The sequence below is a fragment of the Nothobranchius furzeri genome, chromosome 9, assembly GCF_043380555.1.
Source record: "Nothobranchius furzeri strain GRZ-AD chromosome 9, NfurGRZ-RIMD1, whole genome shotgun sequence".
Lineage (NCBI taxonomy): Eukaryota > Metazoa > Chordata > Actinopteri > Cyprinodontiformes > Nothobranchiidae > Nothobranchius > Nothobranchius furzeri.
In genome coordinates this window covers 57991057-58014029 of record NC_091749.1, presented here as the reverse complement: position 1 = coordinate 58014029, position 22973 = coordinate 57991057, and the positions used below count along the sequence as shown (strand labels likewise).

Below are 22973 nucleotides of genomic sequence, written 5' to 3'. Positions count from 1 at the left end.
CCAAAACCAGCCTTTCTCTGCAGCAGCATCTGTATCTTTAACATTTCAGTAAAAAATAAAATCAAAGAAATCAGGACAGGGGTAGTCATGTTATATTTATTTATTTGTTCTCTCAATAATAGCTTTAATTGAACAGTACAAGCCTCCTGAAATCAAACAACTGATAATAAACTGAAACAAACAGAGATGCAACAGAACCTTTGCAGATCTTTGTGTTCAAAATCAAGGATAGAGTGTGATTAAAGATACAAATGCATGTTTAAAACAGAAATACAAATAAATACACAATAGTTTTTTTTAATTCTCATTCATCACATGTTTAAAAAAACATCAGAAGGATGCAGAGTTAAAACAGCAGGACCAGCGGTTTACTTTGTGCTTTCATGAGCACTTTTGTCGTCATTCTAAGTAGGTGTAGTGAGGTTGGGGGGGGGGGGGTCGTGCATGCACCAGGTTATATTAAGAGGTAGGAAGGAGGGAGCAGTGCGGGAGGATGGAAAGGTCCTAGGCAAGCGGGGTCACAGCATGGAGTCCTGGCAGAGGACGATCCCCATCTCAGTGCGGTACAGTTTCCCTCCATCAGACAGGGCCATGATGCTCTTCTTGTAGTCCACCAGCCCGGTTGAGTCCACGTCCTGCCAGAAATGAAGCAACGTGACTCTGACGACACTCGCTGCTATATTTGGCTTGCAAGGAAGTAACTGAACTAATCAATCAATAGGTGAATGATTCCTTACCATTTTTTTCTTGTCACAGAGGTCCTTCAGCAGAGCATCCAGCTCCTGTTCATCGATGTAACCGTTACCGTCCTGAAGAGAGAGGGTGGAATATTGACTTTTGCTAAATATGGTGGTAATGACACTACAGGGAGATGGTCATCAAAGGAGCAAGGAGCTAGTTCATCCAATAGTTTCATAAAAAGTTATTGGAAGTCATTCAGAAATGACAACTAGTTTGCTTAGAAAGAGTGAGATTCTCTGGTAATCTATGAAAGTGAACCCGATCAGTAGTTCTTCAAATGAGCAATAACCTGACCTGTATTTGTTTAGCACCTTCTTAGGGTTCTACAAACCCCCCAAGGTGCTTCACAACACAGTCATCCACCCATTCACACACTGGTGGTGATGAGCTACGACGTAGCTGACAGAGGCGAGGCCTGCCAAACACAGGCACCACCGATCCCTCCGACCACCACCAGCAGGCAAGCAGGTTAAATGTATTGCCCAAGGACACAACAGCATTCTGTAATTGGAGCCGGGATCGAACCTGCAACCGTCCAATTACTAGACGACCCGCTCTACCTCTTGAGCTATTGCTGTCCCAGCAGTAGCTAAACCTAAACCCGTTACTTATTTAAATAAATAAACAAACAAATTAATCAAAAAGCAAGAAAAAACATTAAATACTGGAAAGATATAGAACATTCAACAGGGTCAATTTTCACCTATATATTGATTAACATAATAACCTTTCATCTACAGCATAAATCCACTTTCTATTTGGCCTTCCAGAAGCAGAAGGTTCTGTTCAGCGTGTGTTGATATTCCGTCGTCGTCGTCGTCTTCCTCCGCTTATCCGGGTCCGGGTCGCGGGGGCAGCATCCCAACTAGGGAGCTCCAGGCCGTCCTCTCCCCGGCCTTGTCCACCAGCTCCTCCGGCAGGACCCCAAGGCGTTCCCGGACCAGATTGGAGATGTAACCTCTCCAACGTGTCCTGGGTCGACCCGGGGGCCTTCTGCCGGCAGGACATGCCCGAAACACCTCCCCGGGGAGGCGTCCAGGAGGCATCCTGACCAGATGCCCAAACCACCTCAACTGGCTCCTTTCGATCCGGAGGAGCAGCGGTTCTACTCCGAGTCCCTCCCGAATGTCCGAGCTCCTCACCCTATCTCTAAGGCTGAGCCCGGCCACCCTACGGAGGAAACTCATTTCGGCCGCTTGTATCCGCGATCTCGTTCTTTCGGTCATTACCCAAAGCTCATGACCATAGGTGAGGATTGGGACGTAGATCGTAGTGTTGATATTCCATGAAGACAAAACATTCATACAAACATTATCCTACTCTCCAAAGGTCCTACACTCTCTGCATGAATGCCACACGTCAACATTCTTTACTCTGAACAAGCGAAGACTCCATGACTTTTACAACTCATAAGCTTACAGTTTTCATATGTGATGAATGAACAATAACCTGTGCTTAAATCAATGAATTTGAAATGAATATTGTTCTTGCAATGATCCATTTATGTCACCAATCACTATGTGTTTGATTTAACAAGTTAATCATTGTTTACACTTTGCCAGCTCAGTGGCCTAGTGGTAGAGTGTCCGCCCTGAGACTGGGAGATCAGGGTTCAATTCCTGGTCGGGTCATACCAAAGACTTTGAAAAAATGGGACCCAATGCCTCCCTGCTTGACACTCATTAAGGGGTTGGATTGGGGGGTTAAACCACCAAATGGTTCCCGAGCGCAGCTGTGTCTGCAGCTCACCACTCCCCCAGGGGATGGGTCAAATGCGGAGAACAAATTTCGCACAAACAGTAGTGTGTGACAACTGATGGGACTTTAACTTTAACACTTGTACACATTACAATAAGATACATATTAAGGGATTTTGTATCTGAAAGAAGGTGTGGCTTTCTGAGGGATGTTGGTAAATAATCAGAAACGTGTCAAATTACGATTTGTCAGACTTGGCCAGAAATCATAACAAAGTCGTTTATTAAAACAGGATTTAATTCTCGATTAATTCAGTTTCCAGTTGAGCCCCAATTCGGCCAAATCGGGAAAGAAGCATCTTTTGAAACAATCTCTTTTGACCTTAAACCTTTCTGCGATGCTGCAAGTGATTACAGACACAACAGCTCTTTTCAGAGCTACTTCACACCTAATCTGCAGACCCCGGGTTGCATCTCATGGCCGGGGAAGCTGAACTCAGAGGAAGCTACCAATCTCTGAGTATTGTGGTTTCGACGTCTGGTGACCTCACCACTCTGACCGCAAACCTCCAGACCGCCGGGAGCAACTCATACAAGGGTATCGTAAGCCTGCATACCGGAGTCTGATGAGGTTTTTATCGATAACTAACTCTCTAGTTCATAACAAACAACAAAATATTTTACACCCAGATTTCACTATTTCTCTCAGCTACAAAGAACGGGTGTTACAACATCTAACTTCCCTTCTTGTAAACATTCAACACCTCACATACACCACACCACATCTCATTATTCATATCTTGTCATGTATCATTAGTTTAGGAAAAATAATTAAATTCATTTTATAAACTATATACTGACTCAGTCTGAATTAATACAAAGTGTGTTTATGGTCCCTGAATAAGCAAAGAACCATAGAATCTTCTGATTAAACATTCAAAGATCAATTAGATTGATATTTCATATTTATATAGAATATCACATCTTATTGATCATAATTAATATGAATTAATTGCTACAGATACAACAGACAATATATAGAAAGAATAAAGTCTTTTGTAAAGGCTTTCTTTGGACTTTGTGTGTGCTGTAATCAAAGCTAAAGGCGGTCCAATGGAATATTGGAGTGTGACGTTTTGTTTGGTGTGTAATGGATAAAAAGGGTCAATTTTCACCATCAAATTGACACAGTAACCTTTCATGCACACCAGAGCTGCAAAGTCAAGGTTACGCCAGCTGGAGGATTCAGACGCACAAATCAACCTTTTGCTCACTTATTCTTCAACGCAGACATTAATAAACTGCCAAGGTCTCCCACAAAAGCCCTTTCCTCCCTTATCTCAGAATGCTGGATACCTCACTCTGAATAAAAAGTGAACTTTTACAACTCATAAGTTAAATAATCAATTCAATTCAAAAATACTTTGTTAATCCCAGAGGGAAATTGTTTGCTGCAGTAGCTCAGAATAATAATAATAATCAAGTTGTAAAAGAGTTGTTGTACATTACAATGGCTGTTGGCAGGAAGGATCTCCAGTAGCGGTCAGTATTGCAGCAAAACTGAAGAAGCCTCTGACTGAAGACACTCTTCCGTTGTCAGACAGTCTTGTGAAGAGAATGATCAGGGTTGTCCATAATTTTCTTGATTCTCTGGAGAATCCTTCTTTGCATTATCTCCTCCAGTGGTTCCACAGTCGTCCCCAGAACAGAACCACCCTTCTTTGGTACGCCCTTTCTGTGTTTGGCTTCAAATTCCATTTTTGGTTCTTTTTAAAACACAGGAAATGCTTCTCTTTACCTTGCTGACAGTTTTGTTTGCCGACTGCAAAACATCTTCAGAGCTGACGCATCAGTTCTGAAGATGTTTTGCAGTCAGTGAACAAAACTGTCAGCAAGGTAAAGAGAAACCTTTCCTGTGTTTTAAAAAGAACTAAAAATGGAATTAGAACCAGTCTTTTTTATTAGGCTGTTGAGCCTTTTCAGGTCCCTGCTTCTGATGCTTTTACCCCAACAGCTACGGCTAGCAGCACGCATCAAATTCAAATTGCTAACACTAGCATACAAAGTCCGAGACGGTACGGCTCCCATCTACCTGAATCCTCTTGCAAAGGCTTACGTCTCGGCCCGGCCGCTCCGGTCATCACAGGATTGTCGGCTAGCAGTGCCTACACCACGCTCAGGACAATCCAGACTTTTCTCATGCATCGTTCCACAAATGTGGAATGACCTTCCTAACACTACCAGAACTGCGGCTTCCTTTTCTATTTTCAAGAAACTCCTGAACACCCTGCTCTTCAGAGAGCATCTTCTTAACTAGCACCTTGCCTGCACCTGTCCCCCCTCTCTACTGTCCACTCCTTGTTCCCTCCTCTCCATGACTGATGTCAATTTGTTGTTGTTACTATTGTTGTTAGCCTCAAGGGCAAAATGCCGATTATCACTTGTAAGTCGCTTTGGACAAAAGCGTCTGCTAAATACATAAACATAAACATAAACAGACGATGGCTGAAGAGATTACACTCTCAACAACAGACTTGTAGAAGATCTGCAACATCTTGCTACAGACATTGAAGGACCTAAGCATCCTCAAGAAGTGCAGTCAGCTGTGTCCCTTCTTGTAAAAGGCTTCGCTGTTCTTTCTCCAGTCCAGTCTGTTGTCCAGGTGAACGCCAAGGTCTTTGTATTCCTCAGCCACCTCCACTTCTTCTCCCATGATGGAAACAGTGTTTGACTCCACCCTGTTTCTTCTGAAGTCTAAAATCATCTCCTTTGTTTTGTTCACATTCAAGGTCAGATGAGTGTTTCCACACCATGCCACAAAGTGCTCCACCAGCTCTCTATACTCAGCTTCCTGTCCATCTCTGATACACCCGACAACTGCAGAGTCATCTGAGTATTTCTGTAGATGACAGGTCTCTGATTTGTACTGGAAGTCTGAGGTGTACAGGGTGAAAAGGAATGGTGAGAGTACAGTCCCCTGTGGTGCTCCAGTGTTACTGATCGCCTGGTTTGATGTGCAGTTCTTCAGCCTCACAAACTGTGGTCTGTTTGTCAGGTAGTCTTTAGTCCAGGCGATAGTTGTGGCTCCCACCTGTGTCTTCTGGAGTTTCTGGCGAAGTACATCAGGCTGGATTGTGTTAAATGCACTGGAGAAATCAAAGAACATGGCCCTCACAGTGCTGCCTGCTTTGTCCAGATGACAGTGGATTGGTTGAAGCAGCTGGTTGATGGCATCTTCAACTCCAACTCCATGGCGATAAGCAAACTGCAGCGGGTCCTGATATGTTCTAGTTTGCTTATTCAGGTGGACCAACAGGAGTCTCTCCAGGACCTTCATGATGTGGATATGTCAGGGCAACCGGTCTGTAGTCGTCATTGACTGATGGGCGAGTTTTCTTTGGAACTGGAACAATGCAGGATGTCTTCCACAGGACTGGAACCTTCTCCTGGGCCAGGCTGAGGTTGAAGAGGTGCTGCAGAATCCCACAGAGCTGCTCTGCACAGGCCTTCAGTACCCTGGGGCTGACACCATCTGGACCTGCAGCCTTGTTCCTGTTCAGTCTCTCCAGTTGCCTCTTCACCTGACTTCTAGAGACAGATAGGTGGGAGGGGGAGGTAAATGGGGCAGCAGCATCTCCTGACTTGGTTGAAGACAGATTTATAGAACCAGAAGAGTCCATGACTGTGTTAGAGGACTAAAGAGCTGGCGTGTGACAGGAAAATGTTGGATCAGAGGAGGATGGGATGTCTGATTGGTTGGGGACAGGCGAGGAGGATGCTGGGTTTGTTCCTGAACTGAACCTATTGAAGAACTTGTTCAGTTCATTGGCTGTGTCCAGGCTGCCATCTGTGCAATCTTTCCTTTGCTTGAAACCTGTGATCTTCTTCATCCCTGACCAGACATCTCTGATAGTGTTCCTCTGTAGTTTGTTCTCCAGCTTCTTCCTGTATGCCTCCTTGCTGTCTCTGATCTTGATCTTCAGTTGCTTCTGTATACTCCTCAATAATTCCCTGTCTCCCTCCTTGAAGGCTCCTTTTTTCTCATTTAGCAGATTCTTCAGTTCACTGGTGATCCAGGGTTTGTTATTAGCGAAGCATCTCACTGTTCTGGTGGGTATGATGTCATCCACTCAGAAGTTTATATAGTCAGTGACACATCCAGTCATGGCATTGATGTCCTCTTCATTTCCTTGGCAGAGGGTCATCCAATCTGTGGTCTCAAAACAACCCTGCAGGGCTTCGTCAGTGTCCTGTGACCATTTTCTCACAGTTCTTCTTGTCACAGGTTGCCTCTGAACAACTGGTTTGTATTCTGAGCAGAGAAAAACAAGATTGTGATCTGATTGCCCCAGAGGAGGTCTTGTTTTGGACATGTATGCATTCTTTACATTTGCATAACACAAATCCAATATCTTGTTTTTTCTGGTGGAGTAGCTGACAAACTGTTGAAATGTTGGAAGTACAGCAGAGAGCGAGGCATGATTAAAATCACCAGATATAGCCACAAATGCATTGGGGTGCTGGGTTTGAAGCTTAGCGACAACGGAACTGATGGCATAACATGCACTTTCAGCAATAACTGAAGGTGGAATATCAACGGTTGCCAAGACAACACCAGTGAACTCTCTTGGCAAATAATATGGGGGACAACTTACTGCCAAGAGTTCAACATCTGGGCTGCAGAGACAACATTTCACTGAAACATGACCTGGATGGCACCATCTGTTGTTGACAAGCACTGCCACTCCACCTCCTTTTCTTTTCGCGCTCCTCTTCAGATCTCTGTCTGCTTGTACAGTCAGGAATCCTGGCAGAGAAACGCTGGAAACGTGGATATGGTCCTGCAGCCACTTCTCAGTGTAACACATAACACTGCACTGCCAATACTCTGGCTGAGTCCTTGAAAGGGCTTGGAGTTCCTAAATCTTGTTGGCCAGTGATCTCACATTGCCTATTATGATCGATGGAAGAGATGGTTTAAATTTCCTCTTTCTCTGTCTCAGTTTTACTCCCGCTCTGCACCCATGCTTCTTGCGTTTTAGCTAATTTGGGATTTGTGGCTTCAGTTGAGGTATTATTTCAGCCTTCCAAATGTTAATCAGCTGCTCCCAATTGTAAATCAGCTTGTTGCCATGGCTACGCATTATAACAAATGCTCAAAAAGTGAAAAAAGTTAAAAAATAGCAGTAAAAATCCTCTAAGCTTCACAACACCAGAAACAGAAAAGTAAAATGCCCAAAAAATACAGTTTTTCTTGAGAAACTAGAAAAAATGGCAAAACTTACATATAGTCAACAGAGCTACCCATGCAGCGCAGTTCTGAAACAACATCACATCATATGTGATGAATGAACAAGATGTTTAAATGAAATGTTTGAATAATATGTGCTTAAATTAATGAAGTTGAAATGAATGTTGCTCTTACAATGATCCATTGCAGATCTTATGATCAGTATGTGGTTGATTTAACAAGTTAATCATTATCTACACTCATACACATCTTCATAAGATACAAATTAAGGTTAAGGCTCACCCCACATAACGTTTAAAGATTCTTTATTCACAGAATTAAGAATCTTCTATCTGAAGGAAGGAGTGGCTTTCTGAGGGATGTTGGTAAATACCCAGAAACTTGTCAAATTCTGATTCACCAGAATACGCCAGATATCATAACATTGTGGTTTAATAAAACAGGAATTACTTCCCGAGTAACAATTTCGAGCAGAGTTCCAATCCGGCCAATTCGGAACAAATATCCTTGAGGTATCTCTTTTGACGTACAGTGAACCTGTTTGCACGCTGCAAGCTGACACAGCCAGACGGCTCCCTAAGAACCACATCCACGCTGGACGCAAACAAGCATTTCAGCTCCTGTTGTGACCTAGAAACATCTCAAGACAGGACAGGTCGCATCGAAGTTAATCTATTGGCTTCAGGTGCCATGAAGTCCACCCGACTTCTGACAGTCCGGATCTGCTGGAGGTCTCCGCCAGGGTTTGTAGACACAACAGGTTGTGTCTGATGCTGTTTTATTAATAATCAACTCTCTAGTTTATAGCAGACAACAAAATCTTTTACACCCAGATTTCACAATTTCTTTCAGATACAAAGATTCTAATAAACATCTAACCTGCATCACACCACCTACACATCACATTTCATCACCACATTTCCACTCTCATATCCACATTTTGTCATGTATAATCGTTAGTTTAGAAAATAATAAAATTCCTTTTTAACTATATACCTGACTCTGTCTGAATTAATATGAAGTGTGTTTATGGTCCCTGAACAAGTAAAAGTAACTATAATCTTCTGATAAACATTCAAAGACCAATCAGATTGACATTTATTATTCATGTGGAATCATCACATCTTACATTTGCAGTTGTCACACTATAAACTGTGACCGCTACAGGTGGCAACTTTTGTTTGGCCAGGCAGTGTATGGAGAAGTGTCTTGGAGAAAACATGGGGGTGAAAAATCCAACAAAAACTTTAAACATGATCTGAGAGGTGCATCATCCTTTCATTGACTCGTTGGAAATCACTTTGTTGCAGTTAAAATACCATGGTATGTCCATCCAACCGTCCTTTTTTCAATCACTTATCCGGAGTCGAGTCGCAGGGGCAGCAGCCTAAGCTCCTCCGGGGGAATCCCAAGGCGTTCCCTGGCCAGCTGAGAAACATAGTCCCTCCAGCGTGCCCTGGGTCTTCCCTTGGGTCTCCTCCTAGTTGGACATGGCCAGAAAACCTCACCAGGGAGGCGTCCAGGTACCCTGGACCATGGCACGTGTCAAACTGAATTAAACCTTCTTGCATAAATAAATAGGATCAGGTCATGTTTTTGTGACAGTTTGCTGGTAAAGTGTCTAAAATCATATTTAAATTTGATTCAGTCGTGTAGTCTCAAAAATAATTCATCCATTTGAGTTAAAGAGCATTTTTAAGTCTAAATGATTCACAAAGTGAATGATATAATTAGTCTCTCTAGCGAGCTGTTGAAGTAGTTTTTCCCTATGATTTTTTTGTTTTCAGATGTGTACTAATGTGCCTATTTTCTACCTATTCTGAGGAGTTCATTTTAAAAAAATCACCATCAGATCATGATTGCATTTGTCAGTTAAAAAATATAAAAATTTTTAACCCATGAGGATTTTTGCCCTTGTCTAGCCCTTCCACTGTCCTCATGCGTGTCCCCGCCAGGAAAGTTGACTATTGAACAGCGTTGATGGTTCATCCCTTGAAGTCCACTTGGCAGGGGTGAGATGGTGCTCACTCCTCACCCCTGTCACGTGGACCTCAAGGGATAAACCATCAATCCTGCTGCTTAATGGTCAACTTTCCTGGCGAGATCACCCATGAGGACAGTGGAAGGGTTAAAAAGGCGTGGACACCCCTTAGCTAAACAAACAAAACAATCCTGAAAATGATCAGAACTAAACAGAAACCCAGTAAAAATCTGTCAACATCCAAAGAAAGACTCTTGTTGATCAGGACTGCTTTAGAACAGCTAGAAATCTGTAACATACAGAGCAGGAACATCCATCAGCGAGCCTTTACGTTAGTCCAGACTGATGTCAACATCCATTAGATAGATTGCTACGAAAATTTCCCAGCAGGATAAATCCAAACAGCTTGATCCTCTGAGTTTTCCACAACCCCCACCATGAGTCTGCTTACAGACTGGATCCCTACTGGTTTTCTAGAACAGATGTCCATCGTAAGGATGCAAACACACATATCTGAGCTCATGCACTGAAACCACAGGGAGACTGGGGTGATTTATTATAAAGGCACAGACTTTTATTTTCACCTTATCGTAGAAAGTGAAGAGAGAGTCGAACTCTTTCACGGTGAGTCGGATGCCCTGCACAAAACAAGGAGAAAAGTAAAAATTATTCAAAACTGATATTTCTAGAGAGCGGTAAAAGCCCCAAGAATCGCAACTGATTTTAATCCATGCAGATTATCATAACCGGGACTAGAGTTGAGTTAATCCACATCAGATTGACTAATCCTCTGTCCAGAGGAATTGTTGATCTGCTCTCACAAGCCAGCATGCACAAATGGGACAAGATAGTTGGATATTTATGTGGAAAACCGGTAAACAACAACATGCTTTTTTGTTCTGTCAAAGTTATTTATTTAATTTAAACACATAAAATGATCATGTTTAGTTATTATCATCTGCTCCGAGCAACCATCCAACAAAAAACAGCAAACGACTCGGTTTTACACAGCCGCCGCTGAAAGATCAAACGCGTGTTTGCCCGTGCATCATTTTTCCATCAAGCTCGCCGATCGAGAGCGCAGCTTATAGATAGGAGCAGTTAATAAAGTCATCTGAGCCAGAACTCAGTGCTGATTGTTTGCTGTTGTCAGCAGCTTCTTTTGTTTAGCAGAACGGATTCAAATGACCAGTGAAATTAGACAAAATTACATTTGAATCAAGCTATAGGAAGCTACTCATTCAGCAGGAAAGGCTGGTCTGTTGTCAGACATATTTAATAAAGTGAATACGTTGATTAGTAACAAGGTCCGTGCAGAAATGAGATTAAGGATGGAATAAAAGGCTGAAAGAGTCTTAATGTGAGCTATTTTGTCTCTTCCTCAATATGAAAAATAGCCTGATATTAAAGTTACTGCCTCATTAAAACCACGACTTCCAACATGAATAAGTAAAGCATTTTTTAATTGTAATGCAGGTAGTGAGTTTAATCTCCAGCGTCGTTATCTTAGATCTGCGCCGTGCACGGTGTGCTGAGGGGACAGAAATCTGTAAATATTGAGAGCAGAGACCCCGGATGTTTCAACAAAAATTTGGCTGCTAGATATTTTCATTTTTTTTATTGTGTCTTGTCAATTTCTGTGTTATTCTTCCTTCTTCAACAGAATCCAGCAGGCGGTCGCCACAGTTTAATCTCTTTGTTGTCCGCTGGCACAGCTCCAGTGCTTTTTACAACCTGGCCGTCTTCCAAACAAGCAAAAACTAATCTGAGAATTATAAATGAGCTCTTAAATAGGTGGCTCTTAAAAAGGTAAGAGCCAAAACAGCGGAGGATGACCTGAGGGGCCACATAGAGCCACTGATGGGAAATAAACTGCTGTAATTAGTGACACAGTCTATACTGGCTTTTATTCTGCAGCTGAGGCAGAAAGAAGGAGGTGGCACAAGGAAAAAGGTAACCAAGTGGGATTTAAAGCTGAGTTTCTGAACAAATTGAATTTTATTCAAATAAAATCCTTATTAGTTAGAATTTTATTTAAAAATAACACTTATATATATTTTAAATGAGTCAGATTCTGTTCCCAAACTTATGAAATCACCTGAACATTTATGCAAATGTTCACTGAGATGACATTATAGTCAGAATATTGGGGTGATTATTTACTTATTGGAGCATGAGTTCAGCTCAATCTTACCTCAAACTTAAGCAGAAAATTCTCCTGAACTGGAAGCAGCCTGCGTTTCAACACAGATTCATCAGCTGTTATCGCAGCGGTGTTCTTCAAAAGGACAACTTAAACTTAAAAAACACTCACCTGGCCATCTCAGAGAGACCCAGCTTACCGTCACCATTAAGGTCAAACATCCTGAGCTGCACAGAAAGATAATCAAAAGGGACTTTGTGTGAGAAGCTTAAAGGAAACGATGACCTACTGCACACATGCACCACATGTGAGATTAAACCGCAGCTCACAGATGGACGGCCAAACCTGACGGCAACTAAAGTGCCATCCTGGCTCTACAGGTGCATTATAGAGATGATTAATATGCAATCCTTTAGATTTGGTTACATGTATGCATGTGCACATTAGCTAAGTGATGAGATCTGAAGCATTCAGGCAAATATTGTCACTACTGGATGTGTTTACGTTATATGGAAGTGAGAGTTCCCTGAGGCAACAGCTTTCATCCCTAGAGTACATTACATTTGATATTTTAGAAACTATTACTGGAGCGAGAGATGAGCCGCAACGCTGTAAAATAAATGCTACGACACTCACGATTGTCTGCGTGTACTCGATGAGCTTCTTGTCGTCGTAGTTTCTGTTGGCCTTCTTCAGCAGGTCTGACAGGAAACCCTGAGGAGCGCATAAAGAGCAGTCAGACACAAGGCTGCTTAAATAAAGCCATCATCGACTGCAGCCATGGTAGAATTTATGAAGTTAGTGATTCTGGAGGACATGTTTTCTGTGGTGTTTATTTATAGAGTAGAAATAGAGAAATTAATCCTTTTAATAAGACTGTCTAGTTCACGAGACGTTTACACCAGCAGACAAAGCAAAGTAAATAACAGTAGAACAAGAACTAGCCACCTTTTTTTTCCTTCAGGCAGAAGATTGAGCAACATCCTAATCATCTTAATCCTGACAACAAGGCTAAGGAGAGGCTCATGACCTCTGACCTTTAAACTGTCCTCTAAAGTTATGGACTCAATAATAATGTGAAAAGAAAAACAATTTGCTTGATTTTGTTGTTGTTGCTGTTGTTGATTTGCATAATTTTTCTAATTTGACACAAAATCTAGTCATCCTGGGTTTGAAATGAGTGGGAAAAAAACAGGCGGTTCTTATAGGAAGTGAGATCTAAATGCTGCATTAAACGATCACAAAAGAAATGTGTAAAGAAGCTGGTGTGATTAATACCTTCAGCTCGTTGGACTCGATGTATCCACTACGATCAGTGTCGTACCGCCGCCAGGCCTGCAGGAGAAGAATGATCCTCTTTAGCCACAACGATAGTAAAATAGCTCGTACAATTATGTCAACTACTGTGAAATGAAATCCCAGTTCCATCTGACTTCGCGCAAATAGAGAATTAGTTAAACCTCTTATCGCCAACGGAAAAAGCCTGGCCGACTGCAGAAAGCTGCGGTGCATTTATAATGCATGGCTTTCTGAGAATAGATTTACCTCCCGAAACGGCCTAAACCTCTCCTAAAGTGGAGTAAGAGACTGTGTGCATGTTTCAGGCTTTTCCGTGATGTAATGTTATACCAGTTTTGTCATTTTTGATGTCAGAGATGACTGTGACCTAAATGAATAAATGTAAAAGCACTCTAAATTAACCATGTGTGTCCCTGCTGTGCTGCCATGACACGAAAACAGACATCCTAACTTGGCAACAAAAGCAAAAAAAAAAAAAATTATCGGACAGCTGTGCACGAGTCCCACGGGACCCACTGTGAAGGCAGCACTGGCTTGAGGCATCTGGGAGGAAATTTCACAGCTCAGTAATGTTTATCAGATATTCATACAGGACATACAGGAAGACAGTCTTTTAACTGACTTCTGACGCGCACGAAGGCATGGCCGAGCAAATCGAATGTAAAGACTCGTACAGGAACACAAGATGCATGATTACAACGGAGGTGAGGAGCAGAAATGTGAAGATTTACAAACTTACGTCCATGAATTCAGAACTGGATCGAACAAATTCTCTGAAACAAAGCAGGAAGTTCTCCTCTGTGGGGAGAATCTGGGCCAGCTTCAAAATAACAGTAAAAAAGTGCTGTTAGATGAAAGTTTGACTAAACTTTAATTGCTGGACTTTAAACGATGATTTGTTCTCACCTCTGACATCTCGATTCTGCCGTCAGAATTCTTGTCAAAGTTGGCCATGAACTCCTTCAACTTTTCCTTAAAACAAGCGTGTGAGGGATCCTGGAATGACGGCAGGAAATAGAATAATCTTATTGCAATATATTCACTATAATCAATTAATCATAAAAGGCCTAGATGCTAACCGAACATCAGGACACCGATGCTGAGAAAAAACACATTAATGATAAATTTCATTTTAAAAAGGTAAAAAATAGAAAAAACTCAGCCTGTTGTTTCAGTTTAGTGCATCATGAATAGCTGCATTGTGCTAAGTATGACTACTTTTAAATGAACATCAGTGCAAAATTCATCATCATCCATACATGTTTTCTGTTCAGTAACCTTCTCAGTGGCCTAGTGGTACGAGTGTCCTCCCTGAGACTGGGAGATCAAGGTTCAAATCCTGGTTGGGTCATATAAAGACTTTAAAAATGGGACCCACTGCCTCCCTGATGGCTTGATGCTCAGCCTTAAGGGATTGCATTGGGGGGATAAACCACCCAATAGTTCCCGAGCGCAACCATTGATGCAGCTCACCGCTCCCCGTGGGGATGAGTCAAATGCAGAGATGTCATTTCACCAGCGTGTGATGATGACTAACGGGACTAGCCCTCTCTCATCCGTAGGTTTGTATCAAGGCTGATCATTTAAATCTTATACTTGATTTTTCTTTTCCATCCATCAATCTGCCCCTTTTCAGCTGCTTATCAAGAGTCGGGTCGTGGGGGTAGCAGCCTAAGCCAAGATGCCCAGACTTCCCTCTCTCCAGCTACTTGGGCTAGCTCTTCTGGGAGAATCACAAGGCATTCCCAGGCCAGCCGAGAGACATAGTCTCTCCATCGTGTCCTGGGTCATCCCTTGGGTCTCCTCCCAGTTGGACGTACCCAGAAAATCTCACCAGGGAGGTGTCCAGGAGGCATCCTGACCAAATGCCCGAGCCACCTCAACTGGCTCCTCTCAATGTGGAGGAGCAGTGGATCTACTCTGAGGCCCTCCCAGATGACCGAGCTTCTCACCCTTCTAAGGGAGAGCCCAGCCACCCTGCGGAGAAAACTCATTTCAGCCATTTGTATCCGTGATCTCATTCTTTCAGTCACTACCCGAAGCTCGTGACCACAGGTGAGGGTAGGAACGTAGATCGACTTAGATTCTTTTTTGTATCAATTTTCTGGCTTTTCTGTCTGTTAAAGAGTGAGCTTTCAAATATAAGAACTATTTTAAAAAGGAGTTTCCATCCACTGGTTTAGCTGTGCATCAAACAAGGTTGCATTATTCACCCTCACGCATAATGTTGACATCTACATTTCTATCTCAAGTACAGTTTGCTAGCATATTTTTCACAATTTAGGGCCTAATTAGGCATAAAGGGCCACACATTTTGTGACTGTAAGCCGGTAAATTCAAATTTCAGGGATTTTCGTTCAACAAAATGTCTTTCACAAAGTCTATTGTCTAAAAATGCCTAGTTTTCAATATTTCTACAAATATCAACCATTTGGTAATCAGTTTTAATCATTATTTATACCATTGCAGTCATCAATGCATTTTTCAATTATCTGTTACTTTTATTTTTTATTAGCTGCCTGAACCTTTAATTTAACGCTTGATTAAAGTGTCTCTTTTACAGCATTTCAGCAACTTCAGTAAACATTTCTACATGTTTGCAAGTTCTTGTTGAAGTTCTGCAGAAAACACACACATGCACACACTCACCACCCCTGCGCCTCGCCTGGCAGTCTCCAGCTCTGTGAAGAAGTTCTCCAGCTCCTTCCCTTCTATAAAGCCGTTCCCTGCAGTGCACCAGAGGAACTAAATTAGTTTGGCACAAATTGTGCTATGAGGCTCTAAAGTGGCTTCAAGCTTTATTGACTCCTAACATTTTGATTAAAAACTAAGATTAAGATTAATGGTCGCCAAGGCTCTTCTAAATTTTAGAGCAGCTGCCAAACCTCAAGTCTCAAGCCTCAGTTCTCCTGTGATTAAACTGAAATAATCAGTGTACAGGATAACACTGAGATAAAAATTAAACCTGGACTAATTCACATATTTGACTGGTATGACGTCAGCTCCTAATCACCAGATTTTGTCTAAAACTTTCACAGTTTTGCAAACCAAAACATTCTCATCTCTAAAAAAATAGCAATCCTAATTCGTAATTCTGGTTTCAGCCGCTGCAGTAACCGTGAAGATACGAGTGCTGCAGCTGGAGAAAGTCACCAACCACCAGAGTGAAGTGTCACTGGACTGTAAGCAGAATAATGAGCATCTTCTTGCCTGAAAGGGTGAAAGTGGGAAATCAGATTGATGTTTATTGGAGCGTTCTGTCCCTCTGTCTGAATTTGAACTCCTTGTAGGACTCATGTGACTCGGGATGATTTATTCATAACAGAGTACTTCACTGGTTCGCCTGCAAGTCAGAGATTATATAAGATATCTGGTGGTGCCTTTTAATCGTCGAAGTGAGTCCCACCTGTCACCAGTTAGAGGATTTGTAACTTATGACATGTAAGACGCAGATAAATAAAACATAAATGTTTTATCAAGTTCTCGCATATAGGAGCTTTGACTCTTAATCTGGGGGTTGTGTCCTTCATTAGTGGGCGTGGCTAGAACACAGGGTGCACAATCCCTTCAATTTTTCATTTGCTTAACAAGATGCCGCATTCAATCATGGACTTTTAGAGTGAGCCAAGTTGACTTAAAGCAATGGAGTCTTTTAAAGTGAGGTTCTGCAGAAAGCTTTTGAATAGTTAATACCTTCCCTGTTGTGGATAGCTCTGTGAGTGGTGCCAGCTTGGGGAAACAGAAAAAGTTCAGAGCAGACAGAGGCGCAAACTTGGGATCAGTAACAAAGTGGATTTCTCCTGTCGTAAAACAACTCTACAACCTAAAGTGTACAAGTGGTGTTAGGCCTAGTTTATGCGTCTGCATCGGTACGGAAACACATAATGCCATTATCCATCTTTGCGAGGGCTCTCCAGCAGGCTCGCAAGGACGAACGGAGTCGAGCCCACTTTTTTTAACATCCATCAAATGAGACGGAGAACGCAAGCTTGAGGTTGATCAGGAGGCCACTTGCGTCAGCAGCATCGTCAATAAGATAAAGAGCCGAAGATATCTCGCAGCAGACACGAAGCAGCTTTAAGAATACCTCACGGAAAAAACCCCAAAGTATGAACGTTTTATTCACCGTGACTGTGTGAGTAAAAAGATACTCAATCGTTTTATTTGAGGAAATGATGGGAAATGTGGGTTTAGAGGTGGCGAGTGCATGACATGGTGGAGGAAAGTGAAGGACAAATTTGTCTGTGTTAAAAAGTATCTGAAACACAAAAAACCTCATCAACACAATAGTAAATGCTCCATCTTGGACCGGATACATGACAGGATACCCTAGAACAGCGCCACGCCCTCTGTCGTCCTGGTGGAGAATTGCTTTGCAACACTCCCCAGGAGACGGAGACGTCCGAGAGCAAAACGTCTCTGTCGGTGCGTGTGCGACTGACTCTCCTTTGTAGAGCTGACGCAAAAGCATGAACTAGGCTTAGTGGTGCTATTTATTAAACTTTGACACTGGCTTCAGTTTCATAATAGCTGGTTCTTTTGGGAGAATTTTTAGGATATTTCAACCAGAAATATTAACGTCATTTAGAGTACTGTCACTATTCACACTGACCCACTTCTCATCTTAAAGCCTCCAGAGGGGATCAAGCTTAGCACCTTCATCACAAACATGCCATATCCTGCCTTATGTCTAATGGGGTGGCAGTTGCTCAGGAGGTTGAGCGGGTTGTCTAGTAATTTGTATACTAATCAGAAGGTTGCAGGTTCGATCCCTGTTCTAACTCGAGAATGCTGCTGTTGTGTCCTTGGGCAAGATGCTTATCCCACCTTGCCTGCTGGTGGTGGTCGGAGGGACCAGTGGCGCCAGTGCTCAGCGGCCTCACCTCGGTCAATGCGCCCCAGGGCAGCTGTGGCGACATCGTAGCTCATCCCCACCAGCGTGTGAATGTGTGGTGAATGGATGAATGACTGATTGCATTGTGAAGCACCTTGGAGGGTTGTAGAACCTTAAGAAGGTGCTATACAAATACATTTACCTTTTACTGCCCTCTGGTGGAGGATCTACAGGTGACAAGGACCAATTTTATTTCTTCATTACTTTCATATTGTTAAAAAATTAGGTTAAACCTGAAGTGCTACAATAGCACATTTCCTCAGAAATATTTAAGATTCAACTTATTTTCTATGCCTTGCTGGAACAAGCCAGTTGGTCTGTCAATCCTAAAGAAAATCATCTCTGTTTCTCCCAACTGAGGCCTTTCAAACAGCTGTCTAATGGTATGATCGTTCATAACATTTACCCGGGAATCTTTCTCACTGGATTTGAAATGAAATTTGACAACATAGCCATGCAACAAAGAAATAAAAATGATTAGTTATCCTATTAAGGAGATTAACTTTACATTCATCTTTTGTGTTTTGTGTGTGTGTGTGTGTGTGTGTGTGTGTGTGTGTGTGTGTGTGTGTGTGTGTGTGTGTGTGTGTGTGTGTGTGTGTGTGTGTGTGTGTGTGTGTGTGTGTGTGTGTGTGAGAGAGAGAGAGAGCTCTAATCCTGAAGGTTGTAAAGCCCACAGAAATAACTTATCAGTTCAGTGGGATTCGCTGCCAGAATCTAGTTTCCATCCAGATCTGAGCCATCACACGTTGCGCACCACTGCACACTGAGCAGATGAAGTCCCTAAACATTTTCAAACACAGCTCAACTGCTGATTGCTCAACGGCACCTCAAAATCAAGTCGGCTGTCCAACACATAATGGCTGAAAATGACATGAATGCTAATGTGATCCAAAAGTGCGACTGAGCGTCCCATTCCCATATGGAGAAATGCTGCCATGTCGCTCTTCAGCTGGAGGAGTTTTTCAAATCAAATCAGAAAAATTCACACTCGACTTCAATTATGCAACCAACACTGCAACTTGTACATCAGTGTCCTTCACCAGAGCTGCACAAGTACAACCATAGTTTAAAACGTGGCCTTTAAGTGTTTCAGATCAGCGAACTAATTTCAGCTAAAGACAACCTGAGTAATAAAAATGCATTTTTCAAATGGTTATTTCATTTCCAAACCAACCTGACTTTATATGAAAAACTGTTTTACCACTACACCAGATACTATAGCTGGCTGTAACACTGTTGGAGTCAACAACTACAAACAAGCATTCGTTATAACTGTCCCACTCTTCTTAAATCCCTCCACCTTGGGGGGGGGGGGGGGGGGGTCGGTCTTTCATAAGTGACCTGTCTAAGGTCAAAGGTCAGAAAATTAACTTCAGGATTTTTTGCAAGGGAGCAGAATTTGTCATTTCTTCAGTTACAGCAAGTTGTGCAGGTCCTGAAGCAGAAAAGCAACCCCAGACCATCACACTACCGCCACGTTTGACTGTGTAATGATTTTATTCTGGTTTTACTCCAGATGCAACGAGAAGCACGATGTCTGAAAAAACTCCCGTTTGTCTCATAGCTCCACAGGATATTTAATTGAATGTCTTGGGAATCAGCTTTTTACTTTAAATGTGAAACAAGTCATTGTAAAAAACAGAAGAAATTAAGATGGTACTTTTTGGAGTTTCCAATTTCCAGACAAGCTGGGAAAATGATCACTATTTAAGCAAAGATCAAATACATTTACCAAGCATCCATAAAGAAAAGCAAGTGGTTTTGTATAGTCCTCTTAGTTTGTGTTGCTCCTTCACAACTTGTTCGAACTGAGTTTCCAGTGTCCACATTCTGGTAAAAATACAAGCAGCATCCAATCCCAGATGATGGGTTGTTCACAGAAAACCTTCTGGAAGTCTGTAAAATCTCTGGCCTGACTTTCTGTTGAGCATTTGTTCATTGCAGCTGTCCTCATCCATGCATCCATTATTCTAACACTTATGTACAATGTAAAGGCTGCTTTAGCTCCCATTACATAACAGGGCTTCTGTCATGGTCTGCGTCTGCCCCTTCCTTCATGTGCCTTCTGGTGTTTCTCCATCCTCTCTAGGTGCTCCTTTTGTGTCTTCTAGCGCCCTCATGTGTCTCCTGGTGTTCCCCATTTGCCCTTTAGGTTTCCCCCCTCAGACATCCCTTTCCCAGGTCCTGTGCTCTCCTGGCCCCCTCTTAGCCACGCCCCTGTTGTTTCTTTCTATAGTGTTTTCCTTTAGTGTCAGCTTCCCCTTAGTATATTAGTCATGGTTCATGCTTTCTGGTCTTTTGTTTTTCTCTTAGGTCATTTTCCTTTGTTACAGCCTTTCAGTATTTAGTGTGTTTTTCCCACCAGTGTTTTCTTCCTCCTCCCTGATTTAGTAATTGTATTCACCTGGTCCCTCTCCCCACACACCTGCAATTATCTCCCTCTCATCTCCCCAGTCTATTTAAGCCCTGGTTTGTCTCTGTGTTGGTGTCGGTCCATTGTATGTTTGTGCATTTGTCAGCGTTTGTTCGTGCTCGGTTTGAGCTTTTGTCTCCAGGTCTTCATGCTCTTAATGAGCTTGTGGTCTCCAGGTTTTTGGTGCTCTAAGAGAGCTTTGGGTGTCCTGTTCTCCAGGACTTTTGGATTTTTGGCCCGTTGGCATTTTGGATTTATTTTTGTTCTAAATAAAAGGATTTTTACTTTTACCAACTTCTGCCTTGAGTCATCCTGGGTAATTTGCATATATGGGTCCTAAACATCCCCACAACATGACAGCTTCGGTGATCATCTCGTCTTCCCTGTGGTTATGATTAGGATTTGCATTCTGAAGCAGAAAATAATGAAGGACTAGTCCAGATAAAGGGAACAATCTGGTCACGGTCCAAACCAACCAACCTGGGGGAAAAAAACTGGGTGCAAACAGCAATTTACAGTAGCTGAGCTTCTGATGGGGAAGATCTATCTTCTGATGAAGAAGCTGCTGAGTTAATTCAGGGTTTGGAAGGGGTTTAGCAGAACAGGTCAGGGGATCTTCTGAGTGGCATCAGAAAATAATCCTTATTGAAGTTGCTATATGAAAATCGGTTATGCTGGAATGGTAGAGAGAGAGAGATGTTGGCAGCACATTGGCTGTGACCAGATCTGGCACAGAAGTAGTTTTGAAGCATTTTACCTCACATGAGAATCAATGAATTAATTTTATTTTTATTCATTATTAATTAATATACTAATACTCTCAAATATTCAAGTAATCTGATTTGACAGGTAGATTTAAACAGATTTACTTTAGTAAAGAGCTGAAATAATTAAGATGACTGAGAGACTCAAATCCCAACAGTGTGTGCTTATAACCCCATCAGTCAGAATGGAGTCAGAGAAAATTTAAATTATTAGAAAAAGTTACTTTAATTCGTGAAAAAAACTGTCCTGTTTGAGCATTAACCAAAAGTTAATCATTTATTTATCAGCGAAGGATTTTCTACAAAAACAACAAACTCACTGTCATACCCCCATCCCCTCTTCTGTTCATCTTTCGTTTGCATCCTCTGCTTTCCTTGCATCATATTTAACTTTACACATGTTTACGTCAACAAGACGTATTTTGTTTGTTCATAAAATACTTAAATCTAAAATTCCTTATAACAGAAGTACGGTAAAGATAACTGTAACCTACTTCTGCTGCTCATATCACGCGATCATTTATTAAACCAGAGAAGGCGTTCACATAAAGGCTCAAGAAACAAAAACACCAGAATTCTTTCTCCATAGTTGTAATATTAGATAAATGAAACCAGTTTTAATTGCCAGGAGCGCACTGACCGTCTGAATCAAAGTGTTTCCAGACATCGATGAACTGCGCTGCTGTGAGCTCAGCCAGGTGCAGGTGGGGCAGCTCCGTCTGAGTTGCCATCTCTGCTGCTTCTCCCTCCTGTAGCTCGTCTGTGGATCAGCTGAAGGTTCAACTTTTCCCGGTGCGGAGCTCCTCAGATCTGTGAACAAAACCTCCTCAGTCGGAGCTTTTAAACCACCCGCGGCGCCCGCGCTTCTCCTACCCACCACACGGGGGCGCTCCCACAAACACAGCCTCCTGGTGAAGGGGGAAGGGTGGAAAGGCTCAGCTGAGCAGTGAGTCAATCTTTAGGATCTTTACGCATCAGCTGGTTGTGGTGCTCTCTTATGGAGGAGCTAGTGTTTTCTTATACTGGTGCAAAAGTCTGCAACTTGCAGCTCTAAGGTCTCGCGTGTCTCCTTGTAACTTTGGATTTTATCTGACAATAGGAAAGGGTTGCTGTCTGAGTTTACATCTAAATCTCAGCAATTAATGCATGGGTTTATTTTTTAAAAGGCTTTTGTAAAGTTTTGGGCGTTTTCTTTATACCGTAGTTTAACCAGGAAAGACCACTGAGATTAGGCATCACACCTGAAAAGGACTTTTTAAGCAGCTCAAATAGCACTAAGAGGCAAAACACATGCAGGCACAAAAACATACATTAAATAAACAAAAAAGACACAATTACTAATAAAAAGAACAAAGGAGCGATGATTTTCTTGCATAGAACTGTCAAGTTTATTTTGTTTACTAATTGAAAAGACAAAATAAACTATCACTTTAGATTATAAACTGCTAATATTGGGGTCAAAGTCAATTAGAAATGTGATTTTCTGTTATTAATGTTGCAGGGCCCTGCTACAGCATCACAATCCTTTCTTTCCCAATCCCGCATTGGTAATTTTCAGATAAAGCCTAAATGTTTTACAAAGCCCCCTTCCTTACCTGAACAATAAAACATTAATTGATGCACGCCATGAACCAGTAAGGACTGCAGATCCCCATGAATCACTCCTGCTGCTGAGTTTTGAGTTTACATTTCAGATAAACTACCTTCCCTCCAAATGTTACTTTTATCTCCAGCTTTATGCACCCTTTATTTTTCCTCTCGGCCGGCCAGGGAAGCACTCAGTCTTC

The 22973-nt window shown here is 42.2% G+C and overlaps 1 protein-coding gene and 1 long non-coding RNA gene across 2 annotated transcripts in view; one reads left to right on the top strand and one right to left on the bottom strand.

The window, feature by feature from the left end:
- LOC139071687 (uncharacterized) overlaps positions 1 to 22973 on the top strand; it is a 34842-nt gene that overhangs the window by 5007 nt on the left and 6862 nt on the right. The gene's annotated exons all lie outside the window — the stretch shown is intronic.
- LOC107381340 (calretinin) lies at positions 77 to 21970 on the bottom strand. The gene is made up of 11 exons (XM_015952950.3): positions 21827 to 21970; positions 15762 to 15838; positions 14019 to 14108; positions 13852 to 13932; positions 13092 to 13148; positions 12450 to 12527; positions 11985 to 12040; positions 11865 to 11904; positions 10255 to 10308; positions 738 to 809; positions 77 to 635 (listed from the first exon to the last, which is right to left on the bottom strand). Exons 1-11 carry the CDS (start codon positions 21915 to 21917, stop codon positions 519 to 521), a joined length of 813 nt encoding a protein of 270 aa, XP_015808436.1. The 5' UTR covers positions 21918 to 21970; the 3' UTR covers positions 77 to 518.

Coding starts and splice junctions, on each gene's coding strand:
- LOC107381340 (XM_015952950.3), bottom strand. CDS start 21,917: ATGGCAACTCAGACGGAGCTGCCCCACCTGCACCTGGCTGAGCTCACA. Junction 13,933..14,018: donor GCAGAATCGAGATGTCAGAG/GTGAGAACAAAT, acceptor GTTATTTTGAAG/CTGGCCCAGATTCTCCCCAC. Junction 10,309..11,864: donor ATTTTCTGCTTAAGTTTGAG/GTAAGATTGAGC, acceptor TGTTTTGTGCAG/GGCATCCGACTCACCGTGAA.